Source organism: Ambystoma mexicanum, chromosome 7q (genome assembly GCF_040938575.1).
Source record: "Ambystoma mexicanum isolate Mex_15411 chromosome 7q, UKY_AmexF1_1, whole genome shotgun sequence".
NCBI classification, from domain to species: Eukaryota; Metazoa; Chordata; class Amphibia; order Caudata; family Ambystomatidae; genus Ambystoma; species Ambystoma mexicanum.
This window is the reverse complement of record NC_090941.1, coordinates 563,750,692-563,769,917: the sequence shown is the minus strand read 5'-3', so window position 1 is coordinate 563,769,917 and position 19,226 is coordinate 563,750,692. Positions and strand designations below refer to the sequence as shown.

At 42.7% G+C, this 19,226-nt stretch overlaps 1 protein-coding gene across 1 annotated transcript in view; it reads left to right on the top strand.

The window, feature by feature from the left end:
- Positions 1 to 13,574, top strand: part of DHRS12 (dehydrogenase/reductase 12) — a 294,416-nt gene extending 280,842 nt beyond the window's left edge. The window contains exon 10 of the mRNA XM_069639734.1: positions 12,902 to 13,574. Within this exon, the coding sequence (XP_069495835.1) occupies positions 12,902 to 13,044 (143 nt within the window). The 3' untranslated portion in view covers positions 13,045 to 13,574. The remainder of the gene's footprint in view (positions 1 to 12,901) is intronic.
- The last annotated feature ends 5,652 nt before the right edge of the window (positions 13,575 to 19,226 follow it).

Sequence of the window (19,226 nt, the reverse complement as noted above, 5' to 3'; positions counted from 1 at the left end):
GCCACATGGGAGGAGATATTAGGCTGCGGTTTAGTGATGGCTCTATAGGATTCATCACAGGGGGACAATGAGCACCCTCTTCATTTCCATAATTCTTGCGGTTCTGGTGGTGCTCTTGCCTGCTATTCTGTAATCTGTACTATGAGTAGTGTTTTAAAATCCTCATCACCATATTGCGTGCCTGTGTGTATTTATTCAGTTGCAAATTTGGATATTTCGGGAAAATGTGCTGCTCTTTTAGCTTCAATATCAGCGGTCTTGTTAAAGCGAGAGATCAAGTCTGCGCCTCTAGTGTGCGCTGCACACTTCACCATGGTGATGGTCGATGGGAGTTGGAGTTCGTCTGAGCCTGTCCAATAGCGGTGCATACTGCACTGGTGTGCAGTCTGCGTGTACAAAGCCACGCCTCCTCCAACATGACAGTCCTGCGTGTACTGTTGACATCACGTAGGCGGGAGTTGTAATGCACTGATACCACCTTGTCTTCACGTGCCAAAATCAGTGCTACCAATTCTGCTTGTGCCGAGAAATGTGCTGGCAATCTTGCACTTACCACTGTCTCAGTTATCAGTAAATTTAGCTTTTATTACTGCCATCTCGTTGTGTTGCTCACCACTGCTCTGGTCTATTGACTAGGACGCATCAATGAAGAGAATTGTCCATCCTCCTTGGGCATTTTCTTTAACATGTGGTATCTCAGTATACTTGGTGTAATCATGCATGTTGTCTCTCTCCATCACTGGTTCTGCTATAAATCTTGCTGGATTTACCACTCTGCACCTAACAATTTTGATCGATGGGTTGGATAAAATGACTTCCTATCTGGAAGCTCTCTGTGTGGAAAATTTACTTTGGGGCTTTGAGGATTGGAAATGGGGAATGCACAACATATAAAGTAACTGCGCATCCTACGATTATGCTGGCAGATTTCTCAATTGCAAATACTGTTACCGCCAATGATTGTTCACATGAGTAATGACCTCTCTTGGATCCCACTGTAAAATGGCAATGTTTGTGTCCCATGGTAGTCTTGTGTGGGAGGACGGCTGTCATCACTACAATTTTTGAATGGGAAAATAAAAAGAAATCTGCATTATAATCGGGGATCCTTAACACTGGAGCTGTGCTCAATGCTAGCTTTAATTCATTGAAAGCATCTATCATCTCACCTGGCCGTACTATGTTTACTGTTGTCTTTCTGTACTTCCTCTTAAAAGTGGTCCAACATGTGTGCTGTAGTTTTAGACCCATGTCCTGCAGTAATTGCAAAGGGCCAGACATTTCTGCAATTCCCCAACTGTCTGGTTTTACTTTTTTCATAATTGCCTCTGCTCCTTCAGGTATCACTTTTCGTCCTTTTTGTGATATTACCTAGCCTATATATAGGACTTCTTCCTGTCAATATTGCATTTTTTCTTTGGCACCCTTTAACCTTTTTCCACCAAAACTGTCATCTGCCGTATTGAGTCTCTCCTGCATTCTTCCTCCATTTCGCTGCACACTAAAATTTCATCTTCGTATTGTACTACTCTACTGTCAAGTTGCAAGTTTCCCAAGTCCATCTGAAGCACTCGGTTGAAGACCGAAGGGGACTCTATTACCCCTGGGGCAAGCAAATATGCTTTAGCTTGATCCCACGATAGGTAAACTAGGTCAAATACGGACTCTCTTCAGGCAATTGGATACAAAAGAAAACATCCTTTAAATCAATCACTGTAAAATGTTTAGCTTTGGAGGGGATGTTACACAATATTGTAGCTGGGTTCGTACCAATGGGAACTCGGCCTTAACAATATTGTTCAATGGCGTAAATCCTGAATAAATCTCCACGGCCACCTTGTCACGTTTTACACAGCTGTGTTACATGGGGATTCTGATGGCATCAATATCCCTTGTCACACTAGGGTAGCAATGGTGTCCTTAATGCCTTCATCTGCTTCTTTTGACATTTGATATTATCTCACCCGTGGTAAAATGCCTCCTTGCTTTAATTTTGACCGCCTCTACTCCTTTCAATAGGCCATAGTCATATGGACTGCTGGTCCACAATGTACTCGGTACATATGCCAGATCTTTCTGGAGAAAGGATGGTACCTTTTTTTACCAGTAACATTCTCTGAGATATTACTCGGTTTTCAAATTTTAACGGATATGTAAGACTTATATTAAACATCACTTTGTCATCTCAGTCATCTTCTGTAAACAGGTCTTCGTCTGTTGGGTCAGTCAGTCTATATCCGTCATCAAGAGATATCACTGTTCTCCAGTTTATTCCTTCATCAACTATGTGCAAAATTACTCAGTCTTCTCTTACAATAGAACTCAAAGCAGCAATAGTAATCACCTGCCCTTCCTCCTCCTCGTCCATGGGTACTTCTAGTCTGAACAGAAAGGGTAGTCTTAATAGTCTCTACTATATTCTTGATAGCCATGCTGGTAATGTGTACCCCGCAAAGGAATACCTTGGGTATAATGGCACGTCCCTTTGCTGTTCTGAATTCTTCTGCATTTACATAATGAATCCCCGGGGTGGAGTATATAATCCCCCGATCAGTGAATTATATCTCTCCCTGATATGTTAACTGGTGTCTTACGGGACTATAATAGAGGCATGGGCATGTCGTGTTCCTCAATAGTGATGGGTAAGGAGTCTGTAAAAGGAACCCAAATTCTCGCCCCAGAATGCCTTGTGCGTTCTTGGAGATGCCTGCAATTGGCAATTTCCCTTCTTTAACACAGGATCGAGTCACCCCATATCTAAAAGGAAGGAAAATGTTTTGTCACTAATGGTTACTCCGACTCTCGTTCCTCTTCTGGGTCAGGTGTAACTGATAGGATGGAACACATGAAATCTTTCTGTGGGTTGTCTGTTGTGGATAGATGTCAGTCCTGTAACTGTGAAAGGGTTCGCTCCCACTTCTGCCACACTCCCTATTGTAGGTGTGGATGTCTGTGGCAATATGCTTGCATTCCATGGTGCCACTACATTCTGTTTTGCTGCTGCTTGCATCTGCATCGGTTCCTACTGTGTCTGCATTGGTGCTTGCTGTGCTTGCATTGGTGCTTTTTGCATTTGGGTCAGCATTCCTTGCTGCATGGGTTGCATTTATGGTGCTTGTGTCTGATACTGTGTGTGATCTTGGGCATACTATTCAGGTGGTTTTGTGGGGGATGTGTGTTCCCCTCTCTTGGATCAGCTGCTGGCCAATTCTGTTGCATCCCACCCCTCCTTCTACATACACATTAAATGTGCCCCATCTTACCACATGTCCAACATTACGGTCTATCCTCCAAATCTAGGTTGCCCTCCATTAAGCCCTCCTGAAATCCAGGCCCTCTACCTCTGGGTGCACCCCCCTTCACAGGAAGTAATTACACTTTCCCCTTCCTGCAAAATTCATGTTAGCTGTTGGTTGTACCTGCTGTGCTCCTTGGGTATTGAACCCTTCTCCTCCACTCGTCAATACTGCCCCTTCCACTGAAAACATTTCTGAACTAACCTTGCTTCCTAGTCCTGTCCTCAACTTTTTCTGTCCTCCTTGTTTTAAACGACAATGGTGAACAATTGTCAGCTGAATCTCTGGCCATGGCTTTGCTTCCATTCCCACACTCTTTCAATTGCCTTGCTCTGCTTTGGGCAGCCCCTGGCATAATATATGCTAAAAAATAGTTTTGTCCCACAGTTCTCTCGTCTGCCATTTTTCCTGAATCTCTTGAATATAAGCAGTCTAATCTTCATTGTTGCGTATCTTACAACCCATAATTGCGCTCATGACGAATCAGGGTACTGAACCCTAAGTGCTCTCCATACGTCAGCTCGACAATTATTGAAAGTTGCTCAGTCATGATTGGTGTTGTGTACTGTCACTCCAGGATAGCCCACCCATTTCCAAATGTCATCTGCCCGCTCCCCTAATATGGCAGCAAGCAGACTTTCTGTTACCCACTGCTAAATTCATTGCCGCCATCATTCTTTCTAATGCATAAATCCATTTACCCACCCCTGATGTCAATAAAGGCAACTTAACTAAATGGTTCTCGTCCATTTGTGGCCATGAAACATATTGTGGCAGTCCGCCCCCTTTATATAATAAAGAGAATTGTGTAAATCATGCAGTTTGTCCGTGTGTAGCTGCACAGTTTGTCTTTGTAACTGCGTTTGTCATGCTAATTTTCTTTCACACTGGTACCTTTCCCAAACAATTCACATACAGGGTTCTCTATTCTAAACAACTTGATTGCATTTTTGGTCGTCTGGGATATTCACCGGGTTCTGGCCTCCTCCTTTCTGGTTCTTCTAGATTGAACCATGCCATTTCTTTCTCTATTCTCATGTTTGTAGAAGGGGCTTGTGCGATCTCCTTATTTTCCCCTCTTCTCATCTAAAAACAGTGTCATCACTCATCTTACTTAACTATCCTCAAAATCTAGTCTTCTAAGGGGACTCGTTTTATACATTCCACTCCTCACCTCCTCCATACATTCCTTCCCCCATCTTGCAGAGACCCTCCTCTGTTCCCTGTTATACTATACACCATCCTTCCTACTTCTGTACAACTTGCCAATCTTCCTTCGTAGAGGCCCTTCCGCTCCTCCATCTGGAAGAGTATGCTTTTTAAGTATCTCATCCACTTCCTTGCAGCACCTTTTTAAACTTCTTTCTCTCTCTCAGTTCATGTCTCCTGTATGTCTGTCTGGGAGCATACATCCCCTAATAATCTCGTCTATCTCCTTTCGACGCCTTTCCTTGCTTCTTTCATCTCTAGTTGTCTCTCTCTGACCCTATCTTCTTCCCTTTTCATTTCTTTCCCTTTTTGCATCTGTCTTTCTCTTTCCTTTTCTTCTTTTCCTTTTCTCTACCTTTCCTGCATTTCTTTACCCTCTTCTTTTCTTTGTACCTTCTTGCCCATTCTTTCTTTTCTCCAACTTCCTTTTCCCTTTTCTTTACAATCGTCCATGCCTTTTTCCATCTAATTTAAGCATTATCTGTCCTCCGACCCATTCGTTCCATACCAGCGCCATCTCCCCCCTATTGTCCTGTCTCTCACTCTTCCTCCTTTGTCAATTTTTCCTGTAACTCACAATGCTCCTATTATCCCATATAGACACTCGTCTTTGCGTACTTATTTTTTTGCCATTATAACGTTATCACTGCTGTACGCAGGGGTTGCATATGTGGAGTTAGTGTATGCTGCCCCAGCTTTTAATTCTCATAATGGGTATCATCCTTACCCCTCTAAGGGTGGATCGTTACTCTGGGGAGGAGGGAGAGGAGTTGTGGGTGCTGCACCCCCTATTCATGCTCATTAAAGGGATGGTCTAGTAAACATTTTTATTTAAAAAATAGATGGGTAACATAAAAAAAAATACTAGCATTCTCTGTTTTAAAACTTCCTATGTAAAATTTTGAGCTATTCAAGCTCAAAATTCGCAAAAGCAAGCACATGGGCGCATCCATTTTGTGAAATGGAGGCCCTCCTGTGCTGGCTTTTGCTTTTGCGGCACTAATGAAGGAAAAGACAGCCAGCTGTAGTAAACAAAAGCTACCGCTGGGTGGCTTTCCCTTCATTAGTGCTGTAGGCGGAGGACGGGGACCGGAGACCAGAGCAGGAAAGCTGCAGCTGAATCTCGGTAAGTGCTATTTATTTATTTTTTTAAAATAAGCACTAGCTGTGGGTTTTTTTCTAAGTTTTCTGGGCTGGAGGAGCCCGGAAAACTTCTAAATAAAACCGCAGCTTTAAAAACATTGTATTATTGTTTGCGGTCGCTTTTGAAGCGACCGCAAACATAAATACACCGTTATTGTGTTGGAAAACGCTGCGGTTTTTCTTTCCAAGTTTCTCAGGCTCCTCCGGCTCGGAGGAGCCTGAGAAACTCGGAAAGAAAAAACGCAGCGTTTTCCAACACAACCGCGTTTTCTGCCTGAATCTGCTTTCCCATTTGGGGCTCTGGGCTCCCCACGGGGAGCCCGAGAGCCCCAAATGGGAAAGCAGATTCAGGCAGAAACAACGCAGCATTGCGGAAAACAACCGCGTTGTTTCTGCCTGAATCTGCTTTCCCATTTGGGGCTCTCGGGCTCCCCACGGGGAGCCCGAGAGCCCCAAATGGGAAAGCAGATTTAGGCAGACACAACGCAGCATTTAGCATTTCCCATTTGGGTCTCTCGGGCTCCCCACGGGGAGCCCGAGAGACCCAAATGGGAAATCAGCTGTAGGTAGAAACACTACGCGGCATGTAAACATAACCGCGTTGTGTTTCTGCCTGCTGTGGCAACACACGCGGTTGTGTTGGAAAACACTGCGGTTTTTCTTTCCAAGTTTCTCAGGCTCCTCCGAGCCGGAGGAGCCTGAGAAACTTGGAAAGAAAAACTGCAGTGTTTTCCAACACAATAACATTGTATTTATGTTTGCGGTCGCTTCAAAAGCGACCGCAAACAATAATACGTTTTTAAAGCTGCGTTTTTTTTTCTGAAGTTTTCCGGGCTCCTCCAGCCCAGAAAACTTAGAAAAAAAAACGCATCTAGTGCTTATTTTTTTAAAAAAAATAAATAGCACTTACTGAGATTCAGCTGCAGCTTTCCTGCTCTGGTCTCCGGTCCCCGTCCTCCGCCTACAGCACTAATGAAGGGAAAGCCACCCAGCGGTAGCTTTTGTTTACTACAGCTGGCTGGCTTTTCCTTCATTAGTGCCGCAAAAGCAAAAGCCAGCACAGGAGGGCCTCCGTTTCACAAAATGGATGCGCCCATGTGCTTGCTTTTGCAAATTTTGAGCTTGAATAACTCAAAATTTTACATAGGAAGTTTTAAAACCGAGAATGCTAGTATTTTTTTTTTATGTTGCCTATCTATTTTTTAAATAAAACTTTTTACTAGACCATCCCTTTAAGCATCTATTCGTTCATGGGTCATTCCTCCATCGCCTCCCCATACATTTTCCAAAGTTTCCAGAATTAGTAGTCCAATCTGTAACGTTTTCCCCTTGTACAGGGCATGTAAATATGTTGTCATGTGTTGCAGCACTGATTTCGAATGAGTGCCCTTCTGCAGCTAGGGCATAAACATCTTGCACACAGTGTCCTTCACCCATTGGATGTGGTACTTGACTTTGTTGTCCTTATAACGAGGTAATGCTTTACACAAATGAATTATGTGAGTGCCCCCCATGATACTCTACAGTTTTACTTAACACATACTTGCTAAGTATTATGTCCATTCTGGCTCACGCTTTTAACCTCTTTTCACACCCTTCCCCACTAACACTTCTCTTATGCCTCTTTCTGCGAGACCATGCCTTCCGTGTCACCCATTACTCCAAAACAATACCACAAACTCGACTTGCTCTCAACATTTCCTCCTCACTGTCCTTCCAAATATTCATAGTGAGACCACAATCACCACTCACCCCGAGCAGTCTCACTTCACTGCTCCCCCATTGTACCACACTTCTCAGTCCACACCAACTTCATGTACTCCACAATATACACCAATATACACAAAAATACACTTTTCACAAAACCTAAACTACCTTTCAACACAAAGCTGGTGCCAGAAAGCACTTCACAAATAAATACACTACGGCTGTCTTCCCAACTCTCTGGTGAGGTATTCATCTCTTATTATTACCCCGTAACAAGGTGTACTAAGCAGTCTTTCTTGACATTGTCAAAAGCTATCTCCATCTGCAATCTTTTTACTTTATCACAATGCCCCTAATATACAAAACAAGATCCCTCCCCTTTTTTTGCCAGGCTGATGCTATACTTACATCTGTGGATCAGCTGAGGGTCTTCCGTATTGAGTCACCCCTAATTGCCAACTGCCCTCCGCCCTATGAGGCATCCTGCAGGGACCGGACAGGAATTTTCTCCAAGGGGGCTTCTGCCGACCTCTGTCACGTGTGATACTCGGCTCTCCACAGGTCACCTCTCTAGCCCTTGGGCCATCGCTGGGGAAACCTCAACAATCCGACTAAACCTAGCTAACCTTCACCTCTACTACCATCTGTAACTATGGCCTGGAAACCCCCAGATCCATGCAGAGCATCAAGAGCCAGAAAGACAGACCTCAAAAACGAAAGTAGACCAAATGAAAGGCAAAACCCAGCCTCATTACATCCAAAATAAAGCAGCGACAGCATACAAGCAAAAAGACTGTCGCTCTCACACAAAAGAACACGTTTTTAGGCAAACTTTCATCATAACTGACGTCACACTATAGTCTTAGTTACAGAAACCTATGGGGTGAGAGGATTGATTAAGGGAATTGACTATGTACACATTGTATAAGGGTTAAACTTCTGATTGGATACTACCTATCTGATGGCTCCTCCTGAGACCACCTCTAAATTGATAACGGTAATAAAACATATATTTTACGATTGACTATTGGTTGGTGCAATATGTACTGGGCAGGCTAGCATTGAGGGTCTTGATTGGTTGGCGTTCTACTGGCCAACCTTGGACAACTGACAGGTCATCAAGACATGAGCCGTAGGGGAGAGAGGTCCGCTGACCGCTTACCTTTCAATTAAAAAAGATAGCATCCCATATTCCTAGGCCATGAACCAGGGTGATTCCTCCGTGGTTGGCCTTGTATGGCGCCTCATGTCTGAGAATATGCATGAGGAGTAAGGTAGGTGTCCTATTTGTGTTCGGTATATAATATATATATAATGAATAGACCATGTTCTTCAGTTATGTTTTACGTGTGATCATCAGGTTTGGAATTACTTCAGCCTGCATTTGTTAACATTTTAGCTAATATTCGTGCCAGTTTTATGGGTTTCTCTACCACTGGGGACTTTCTTGATCTCATGAAGTCTTTGGGTGTATGATTATTCTGCACCTGGCTTTCGAAGGCTGGTTATTCTTCTTTTAAACTTTAATTAGAGGGGAGTATTCTTCTAATGTTCTGGGACTTATTATCTCGTGCCTTTTCTGCAGCGGTCGGACCCTCCCTAATTTCTTCATTAACCTTGGCTTAATCTGCATATCCACTTGCGTGAATCTGTATTTCTGGAATTCAGCATTTTGAGTTCTTGAGTCCTTTCAGCGTGTTGCTGCTTCAATTTTGGAAAAGATGTCTCCCCATTACTATCGCTTTTCTATGTTGGTGAACTATATACGCATGTTGTTCATGTTGCATTCAGCTTATATATTGCTTATGTTAGTATACATGGCTTACGGATGCAATGTTAATATTCATGGATAAATGCATATTTGACCTGGTGTATCTCTTCGTGCTGTATGCACGTCTGCTTCATGTCTAATGCATACACATGTGATGTTTCATTGTGAGTTTGTTTATTATCGTCGTATTTATATCCTGCTGTACCGCTCCGGGATATGGGCGATATAGCTGCCTTAGTGGCGTTTCTCACCTGTGTGAGTTTTGGGTCCGGAGAGGGGCAGTAGCTATGGATGGCGTATAGATCTGCCTCTCAACAGGCTCAGGACTCTTTAATGAAGCATAGTAAAGTGTGCGTGCATACAAAGCAGTCCCATCATGTGCTCTGCTGCCAGAGGACTCGACGTTTCACCACTATAAGCATCTTTATACACCAGCATATTTTGTTACGCAAGTTGCAAACAAAAGCCATGATCAACAGCTCGTTCATTGAAATGGGCGTGCGCAGCTTTGTGCAGGGGCGTGAGAATGCTGTTATGGCTTTGCATGGAAAGCTCGTAGTGGATTTTCAGAAGTTGCAAATCGGAAAGGGTCAAATTCTTGAAGACTTGCCAGGCTCTTCATTAAAAAAAAAAAAAAAATAGTCTGAGAAGGATATCGGAGGATGCCACTTAAGTTAAGGCTAAACCTATTTATTTCGATGAAGGCTACCTTCACACGAGTCCCAATATAACGCTAGGACGAGAAGTCTCACTGTATCAAACATAGTTTTTCACAGAAATGGAAATCATTGCTTGGATTCGCCTCCTGGCCAAATTGGTGAAGGCACAAAAATGGTCCCTCCCGTGCATGTTCCATTCACTGCCCACCTGAGTTGCCTCCGAGCTATCGATAGGTGATGATAATAATACCAAACGTCATGGTATTCATATCGGAGCTCTCAAAAGATGAATGTTTGAGTCATCCATCCTAGCTGTGACATGAACCGGTGATCTTCAGTTTGCCAACAGATCTCGGCAAAGGGCGCATTAACCACCTGATGATCACGTTGCCAACTATTCAGGAGGTAACTTGGTGCATACACAATAGTACTGCGTGACAGTGGTAGAGCTAAGGGAGGTACTGGAATCTGCCTCACCCCATTGCCAGGCTTCCCCCATATCAATACCAGTTCCCGCACCGTGACCTGTGAAATGGTGAAATGGTATTGCCCATCGCCACATGAGGTGAACCGCGTCGGGGCGTTTAGACTCTTTCAAATGGCGATTAACAGCTTTTCAGCAGATATTTAGGAGCTCATTTCATTCAATATTGTAATTTGACGTTGGGGACTCGGGCACAGCCGGGTCCTCGCTGCCAAATTTTCATATTTCTGCATGGCAGAGTGCAAATGCGCAGGTCGAAAGGTGGCGTACACTGCCCTTTTTCTCTGCACATTTGCACTCCCCCTTGCAAATGAGTGAACGCTGCCAGGCAGCGTTTAATGGTACATGCTGCTGCCATGCGCGCATGATAGGCAGCGTCTAGAACGGAACCCTGTGGAGTGTCTGCCTGCTTTACGCTGATGCCCAGCATTTGCGCTGGCATTAAAATGCATGCCTGTGCAAATGCTTGGGCATTTGTATGACGGAGAAGAAGGGGACGGGGGGTTGGCATGAATGAAAGGTGTGAACGGCTTGCGTAAGGCTTTTACACCCTTCATTCACGTTACACAATGGTGCAAAATGAGCTCCACAGTGTTTATTTTCCCTGCTGGCTGCTACCGTGATAATCTGCAGCTATTCTTTCCATTTGTTTCACTTGATTATAATGTAAGCACCCCACGGGTACCTCGGTCTGTTTACCAGTTTTAAGGCAGGGGGTCCCCCTGAATCAGCATATTGCAATGGAACCCCTCCAGCCCTGATTTATCTTCAGCCGGCCCTGCCCATGAGAACCCCTTCGTCCCCTCCAGCAGCAACTGCTACCCGTGTAACCCACATTTCAAGACTTCGGAACTGTGGAGCAGCCCGGCCGTATGATCGCCGGTTGTTTTCGGGTATTCATAGGTCGGAAACAACGATTTCCTTCTTAGTAAGGAAAGACTATGGGTAACGTGGCATCTCTCATGCTGGATGCTCTGTAGCCACATTTCTCTTACGGTCCAGTAGGTGGCAATGTTGCTACAGTTTGGGTGCCAGGGGCTCAGAATAACTGTTCATGAAGATGTTTTGATGGCTGCTTCACAGAAGCCGGTATACAAGTTGCGGCACGGTTCGAGCAGTTGGAGGCATACATTAGTCTATATTTCCTAGATCTACTAATATCAAACTACACAAGTAATATGCACATAGGTGGTATTTGCTGGCAGGTGGTATGCCGCTGGAAGCGCCGATGCAGCCCGAAGCACATGCCTGGTTCACCAATGATTGCACGTTCATCTGTGCCAGGTGCACTGGTCGAAGTGTACGGAAAGAAGTATTGGAATTATGTTCCCTACTGACCTACGCCCACTCCCCATCACCACGCCCCCTTCCACACACAATACACACCCCCAAACACATGCACCTGCTGTTTAAGGGAACATCTGGTGTAAGTTTGAACTTCTTCCTACACTTTCATTTTTAAAATAAAAGTATAGGAACAGTGAAACTTAATTAAAAAGTAGAGGAGCACCATCTGCCCACTAACCACATCCACCGAGAGAGAGAGAGAGAGAGAGAGAGAGAGAGAGAGAGAGAATATATATATGCGTGTGTGTATATGCCAGTGTGTGTATATGCGTGTGTGTGTGTGTATATGCGCTGTGGGAGTATGCAGTATTTGTGATTGTGGTCGAAGTAGTGGAATTATGTTCTCTGCTGGCTTGCACCCACTCCCCACAAACCCCATCACCACACCCAGTCACACACATAATACAATTTAAGGGAACGTTTAGTGTAAGTTTAAACTTCTTCATACACTTTTATATTAAAAAGAAACCGTTTCGGAATGGTTTCGCTTTCAAATGAAAGTATAGGAACAGTAAAACTTAATTTAAAAAAAGTACAGGAGCACTTCTCTCACTAACTTCGACCACTGGCCAGGTCGTTGACTTGCTAAACCTAGTCTGCTGCATCGGAAACCAAGCATAGCGGAAATCTCTATTTCAGAGCCTCACATAGAAGTGCTCATGCTTACCATGAGGGTTTTTATTTCGTTTCCCCAAGGGAGAGAAAGCTAAAAGCTGTATTACCAATGGCAGGTCCTTTATATCCTCTCACTGAACCCACGTGAGTGGAACTGTCTTCAGTCCTTCTACTACATGGGATAATTTGTCCGATTCATGTTCTAGTGTCGGGAACATGCGTTACACTTTGCATGGAGGGTCTAGGTCCCTTCTAGTCACAGCCAATTCCTGCTCCTCCTCAAGTCCCTTCCTGTGTATTGGGGATTCCTATGTGTTACATTGTGTTCCTTGAACAGGAAGGTGAACGCTTCACTCAGGCACTTGCAAAGAGAGAATTTCAACAGCAGGAATGCGCGTGGCGAAGTGCCCCTGTACTCTGCCGTCACAATACTTTGTGAATCTGAGCCCTTGATTTCAGAAGTTTCACGCGATCATCGGGGATACGAAGTATCCTGATGCTTTGTAGTGGTATGTAGCGCTTGCTTGCTGTCATCAGGAACACAAACAGTTTGGGTTTTTATTATTCAGGGTGAAGGATGTTTAAGTAGCGAATCTCCCCAAAACATGTCGAAGTTTAAGAAGTGTCTTTTGTTTAAAATTTGTTTTTTTTGTGTGTTTTCTTTTTAAAGATCGAACTTCAGTGGCCACACATCTTCCATTGGCCTGGACATACTCATCAGAAGGGGACGAGGAGAAACTGATCCAGTTATTAGAAGAACTTGCACAAAGGTTTAAGCCACAGGCCAACCAAGTGAAGCAAGTTGTGCCATAATGGGACTTATTCATAGCAGCACTGCGTGTTTCCATGTGGCTCTTAGCAGTTTTAATGCTTGGAGTTTCACGTGCCAGAACATATTCATTTATTTAATCATGACTTTGTAGGGTTTTTTGTATGCACTCTAGAATGTTACACATTGCAGGATAAGTTACCAAGGAAACCAGGATTCGAAACCCGGAAGGCTAATTTGAAATAAAAACAACACTTAAAGTGACCAAACTGCAGCAGTTTCCTTATGGTGCTGGAGAAGGAGACAAACCACTAAGGATTATTATTTTAAAATGATTGCTTTTTCAGATTTTGAGCCAATTAACCAGTGCTAAAAATATAATGTTGTTCCACTTTGATAAGACTCTTTCTACTATTGCTAATGGCCAACATGTCAAATCCATGTTTTACCAGGCGTTGTTAATTTGGGTGTAAAACCTGTCTCATTACTGATCCCCTTTTCCTCGCCCAATAAAGTAAGCAGGAGATATTGTTAGCTCTTCAAGTCGGAAGTCAATAAATATTTTTCAAACTTATTTACTTTTCCTCTGACCAAACCTAGCATTCCCTGTTCATATTCATAAAAGCATTCAGATGTGTATGGTGCTTGTTCCACGGGGGATGTGCAGCGTTGTTTATGCAGCTGCAACGTTTGCTGGAGCAACTGATTGAAAAGGTAAGTTTCATTCAACAATATTTAGGCGCCACTCCAGCTCAAGGAATACCGAGTCTTGTGCACAACAGGTTTTTAAATGTCTTTTAATGTTTTCAAGTTATTCAACTGTGACAAACTTAATTAAAAAAATTAATATATTAACTATGTAGAGGCCACTTGACATATAGGCAATGACCAGTTAGCATAAGACTATGTGTTAAGCCATGGACATGCAAAAGGTGACTAGTTTGCTTTAGCTCACAGGTACGTTCCACAGGAATCTATATGTTCTGAACCCACCTATATACTCTGTTTTCTCAAAGTGTGGGTGCAGCTTTTTATATGCGTATGTATGTGGCTCTCATTAAATATGAGTATACTTCCTGCAATAAATATGAGTGCGGTGGTCACCACCCTATTGTTAAGGTGAGTTGGACTCCCATAGGAACCTCGAAAAATTCTATTGCTAATAAGTTTTGATTAGTGCAATGGATTTGGCCAAAATTGGGAAGTCCCATTAGGGATGCGTTCTCGCCCATTCGCCCCTACCCCACCCCCAGACTGCAAGGTTTGGTAAAGATTTGTTAAAAAATTAAAATGTTATTAAGAAAACAGAAGAAACAATGTTGCAGCCTACTTCCCATTAATTTTCCCATAGTGGACTGCACAGCCCAAATCGCTGGACGGATTTGGACCAGATCCAAAACAACTTGGACACAAAGCGTTTACTGGAGGCCTTTTTGTGGTTTGGGGTTATTCCGTGCAGTCGTTTTTAAAAATATTTCATGTGAACGGGCTGCCTCCTTATCCAAAATAGATGGCTATATCTCAGGTAAATTACCAAAACTGGGTGTTATTAGAAATGAAACAGCGGCCATTTTGTTTTTTGCTCGATGCGAGAGATAGCCGCAGCTATAGTCGAGGATATTGGGAAATGAAACGCAGGAAAAAAGCAATTTGTGGGTCAAAAAACATGCAAATGCCATCAGGCTAGAGATGGGCCGGGGTGGGGGTTGCTAGAGAGCAGGATGTCCAGGGACTGAGTTTGCAACACAAAGCTTTTCTGTAACGTCGTCTATGTCCGTGAATAGTTGACAACTCAAAGCAAACTGCGTCACAGAAATAGCATGTGTTGTGGGGGGAATGGTAGAGGGCAGTCGAGGTGAGGATGCCATCTGGGGAGTGGGGGGAGCTGGCACAGATGAGGGGGGCACTTGGTGAGGGCTCGGGGGGGGCAACAAAGCATTTTTTTGCCAGCTGTTTTTCTGATATTTGTAGCTATAAAACTACAGATGCGATGGCGATCTGTAGTCCATACAATCACTACAGATAGCTGGGGGAATCTGTAGTTCTGTTCCCATGGCTATACATTTTTTTAGAAAATAGATATTTGTACAGCTACAGTGACATTGGGGGTGAAACTAACTGGCCATGGGCAGTGACTCAATAGGCCTGTGGGTCCATGCAGTAACCAGGACTGACCCTGCTTAGCTTCAAAGCAAGGTCGTGGCCAAACCATGTTGCCTAATAAAGGAGCCCAGGTTACAAGACCACTTAGAGCAACATGGCCTGAGGGGGCCGGCCCCTTTCTTGCTTTGAAGTTAAGCAGGGTCTGTCCCGATACTCCATGGATGGGAGACAGTCCACAGTCACAAATGTCATGTTTTCTTCTTTTTAAATATCTCCTAACACACTAAGAAAACACACAGCATTATTTATTTTTAAACCGTGTTACCGTCAGTCCTTGAAAGTATTGCACTCAGGCCATTTTCTTTCCTTTTGCTGAATTGCATTCTGGTATTTGTAGTCTCCCAGTCAAGATGGGAAGAATCATGACCGTTCTATAAGGATTTATATATTTGAGTGAAAGCCAGACACGGTGGTGAGGAGGGGACATGAGATGGCAAGTAAGTCATGAGTATTTTGCCCACGATGTGGGAAGAGTTTGCATCCCTGGGCACTGGTGCAGTTATTCTCCTCTGATTGTGGCTGCTTTTCAGGGCACAGTAAAGGACCCACGTAGCTGAACAGCGTAACTTTTTTTCATCGGGTGATGAAACCCCTTATTTTTTTTTTGTTTTGAGGTTGGCAAGCTTGCTCAAGTGTTTGGCTACCAGGATTTTGCTCGGGTTGTCATGTTCCCAGTGCAGTTGCTTGTCCACAAGGCCACAAGCACTTGTTTCGTACTGGGATTTTGTTTTCCTGGGAATATTTCACGACCGTTTTCTGGGTTTAAAAGGTGAGCACATTTTATACTTTGCCAGCATTTATATTAGAAAATTTCCTCTCTCATGTTAATTTTCTGCTGTTCATAACTTTTTTTTTAAAAAGTCCAATGCTATTTTGTCTTGCGCATGTTCTTCTAGGGTCATTTGAACTATATTTGTATATTTCACTTTAAGATATATGTTCACTTACTGTGCGTATATTCATGGGTGCCAGCTTTTGATTTTCGCTATGTGGATAAAAGTACCTGCACGTATGTTATTCTTGCAGTCGGTCATTTTTTCCCCTTCTTTTTTGTGCCGCTTAAATGCAGTGAGTTGGGGTTGTGCGATGTATCACAACAGTCAACAAGAGACCGGCCATAAACAAGAGGCTTGTACCATGCTGCTTAACCAAAGTGTGTGATCCATTGCAAATAATTCAATCTCACTGTGCATTGTCTAAAAACATTGTGAGTTCTAAAAGCCGGCAAGCTTTTATACACAACAATACCACTGTCAAAACCGGCCAAATCAGTTTAAAACAAGGAACAACTATGTATTCGGATATATTTTAAGATTGCCATACATGGGTATTGAAAAAAAAAGTTACTCTTACTCTACATTTATATATGTATAGAAATGAAATGAAGGTTTAAAAATCAACATTTGCTTAAACACATCTATATTTTTTCTGTGTATCTTTTGTAAGTGAATAACATATGAAAATTGAAATAAAACACATACTGTAAAAAGTAAAAGTAATCTTTAGTATACAATTTTTTTACTATATTGAATTTTGTATGTCATAGATGAGTCCTATGTGATGTCATCATTGTGCTGATAGGCTGCGCAACATGGGTCGCAAAGTTAAGGTGGCTTTGCCTGAATTTCAGGGCTTTTGTTGTGTTACATGCTCACCTTAACATCCCTGCAACTAAAGTATTTTCCTTGAGAGAGATATACATGTATATCTATGTGGCTTTCCTTGAACATTAATGTATTCCTTTCAGTCCAGATGCACGCAGTATTATGAGGGGGCCTACATATAATGCTTTCAGTCTCTTTACATTTCTGGGTTGGAAAGGTACTGTTCTCCAGTAGCAGGTATTTAGTTAAAAACCCTCTTCCCCCCCACATTACACCTGACTCTGCCTATACATTCAATAACAGGAAAATGCTGAGGATTGCCCTTCTCCTGGTTCCTAATGAATACATTCAATTTTTTTAGCATATGTTTTGTTGCGCACACGTCCAGTCTAGACTGTCCTCCACCAGCGGCATTAACTGTATTATGTCTCTTAGGCTATAGTGGGTTATGATCCAACTATGACCTAAATGATTTGACACGAGCTTCAACCACTAACTATATTTGTGAATAACATTTAGCTTTACAAAGGCAATCCTACTTTTAAGTGGCAGCCACAATGCTTCTCCGATTTGAATTTCGTTGTTCACTGCAACGTGGACTGGGCCTTAAAGAAACCACATCTGACTTTGTTTTTGATATATAGAATGTAGAACACGGGATTATTAGCACCTGCATCCCTGTTTTCTAATTGCATGTCCCAGTCCCATCACCTTACCAGATTTCACCCCGATCAAGTTGGACAATGTAGGGAATTGCTAGGGGTTTCTTTATAATTACCCTTTCAGATGCAAATTCTGATTTTGGTAGGACCAGCAAGGGACGCAATCGACTACACATTCCTATAGCAAACCCTCCATTCAGGTTGCTTATTTGGAAATCGATCCCCATGCATAAACTAGCCTTCCTATAAAGGGGGGGGGGAGTGGCTTCCTTCTCTCAATGGAAAGATCCTGCCTCGATTAAAGTCAGTACTTTTTCTCTCCAACCTCCAGTTTGTTCCCCTTCTCAATCTTCCTCTTCCAATATTCCATAATCCTTCTGTTTTATGGTTATCCCATGATCTTTCCCGCCAACCCCACCCCTGGCTGGTTAGAGGGGTGGTTTTCCATCCACCTGACTATACAAAAAGGTGGGAGGGAATGATGTACTCTTTCCAAAAACATGATAGTCCTTTTTCATATATCTTGTAACCCATATGCGTTACCTTGATTAAACTTATATTTTCGGTGTCTGCACAGCGAGGCAAACGTTATTATACTGTTTGAAAATGGTAAACACTTTTTAAATTGTCAAATTGTATCTCAATTGCAAAAATGAGAAGCCATATTTTTTTTAAAATGTTTTTTTTTTTACATAATCTGATAGGTGCTACTCTTATCTACAAACTGTCGAAATATAATATGGAGTCCAACTGATTTTTGTTACGATGCACTGCTTCATTTTGTTTTACACATTTTTAGTATTTTTCTCTGCATTTCAAATGCATATTTCTTTGGTGTGAAATTGAAACAGTTCTCAACTAGAGGGCAGAGATGATACATCGCCTAAATATACCCTCGTCATGTTTTCACTATACAAAATAAATTGTCTTGGTGGGCATATGCTCAATTACCTTTTTATCCTGGACTAATCCAAGCCAGTTGTCTGGTGCCTGGCATAATCTTCCATACACTCAGTTCATCATGCATCAAAGTAAAAAATGCATTGAGTTGGAGAGTCTCTTTGAAAGTACGTTTTGGGACCATTACATGGCATCTGGCGCAGGGTGTGTTGACACAATCTTAGGAGCCAGTCCAAACCGGATTGAAAGAACTCCCTATATATGTCCTTTGTGTGCAATCTACCTGGGCCAAGCAAGGAAAGGTCAACGTGCAAAGTATTTAAAAGTTTTGTTCCCAGCCGTTTGCAGACTTGCCTTTTCAAATTTGCTTAGCAAAGCAGATCTGAAGCCCAAAGACTGCTCCAGTTTTATTCTTGTGTTTCTTTATTAAATTAAATGTATATAACTTTAATCAGTGAAAATTATACATTTATAAACTTGTATTTAACTCCATAAAAACCAGTCACTTAAAATAATAGCATTTTTATCTGCTTAAAGCTGCATTCACAATGTGTAATATCCTGTGCTTGATATTTTTAGGCTTGGGAATTCGTACACGACAGAAATATGCTTTAGCAATATTGGTATGTGTACATAAAACACTTATTAAGGATACATAATGAATAGAAAATACATTTCCAATACACTTTCTATGGGTTGCACAATGGCTGAAAGAAAATCAGTCTCTGTACATTGTTATAAAGAAGTGGGGCTTTGTAAATAAAGGCAGTTATCCAACATTTGGGCGTGCTACGCAATTTGATAGGTGTCTCTTTTAATTGCGATGGCAGGCAAGAGCCAGAAATCTCCAATGATTTTCAGAGTATATACAGCTCGGTTCTCTTGTTTTGCCAGAAA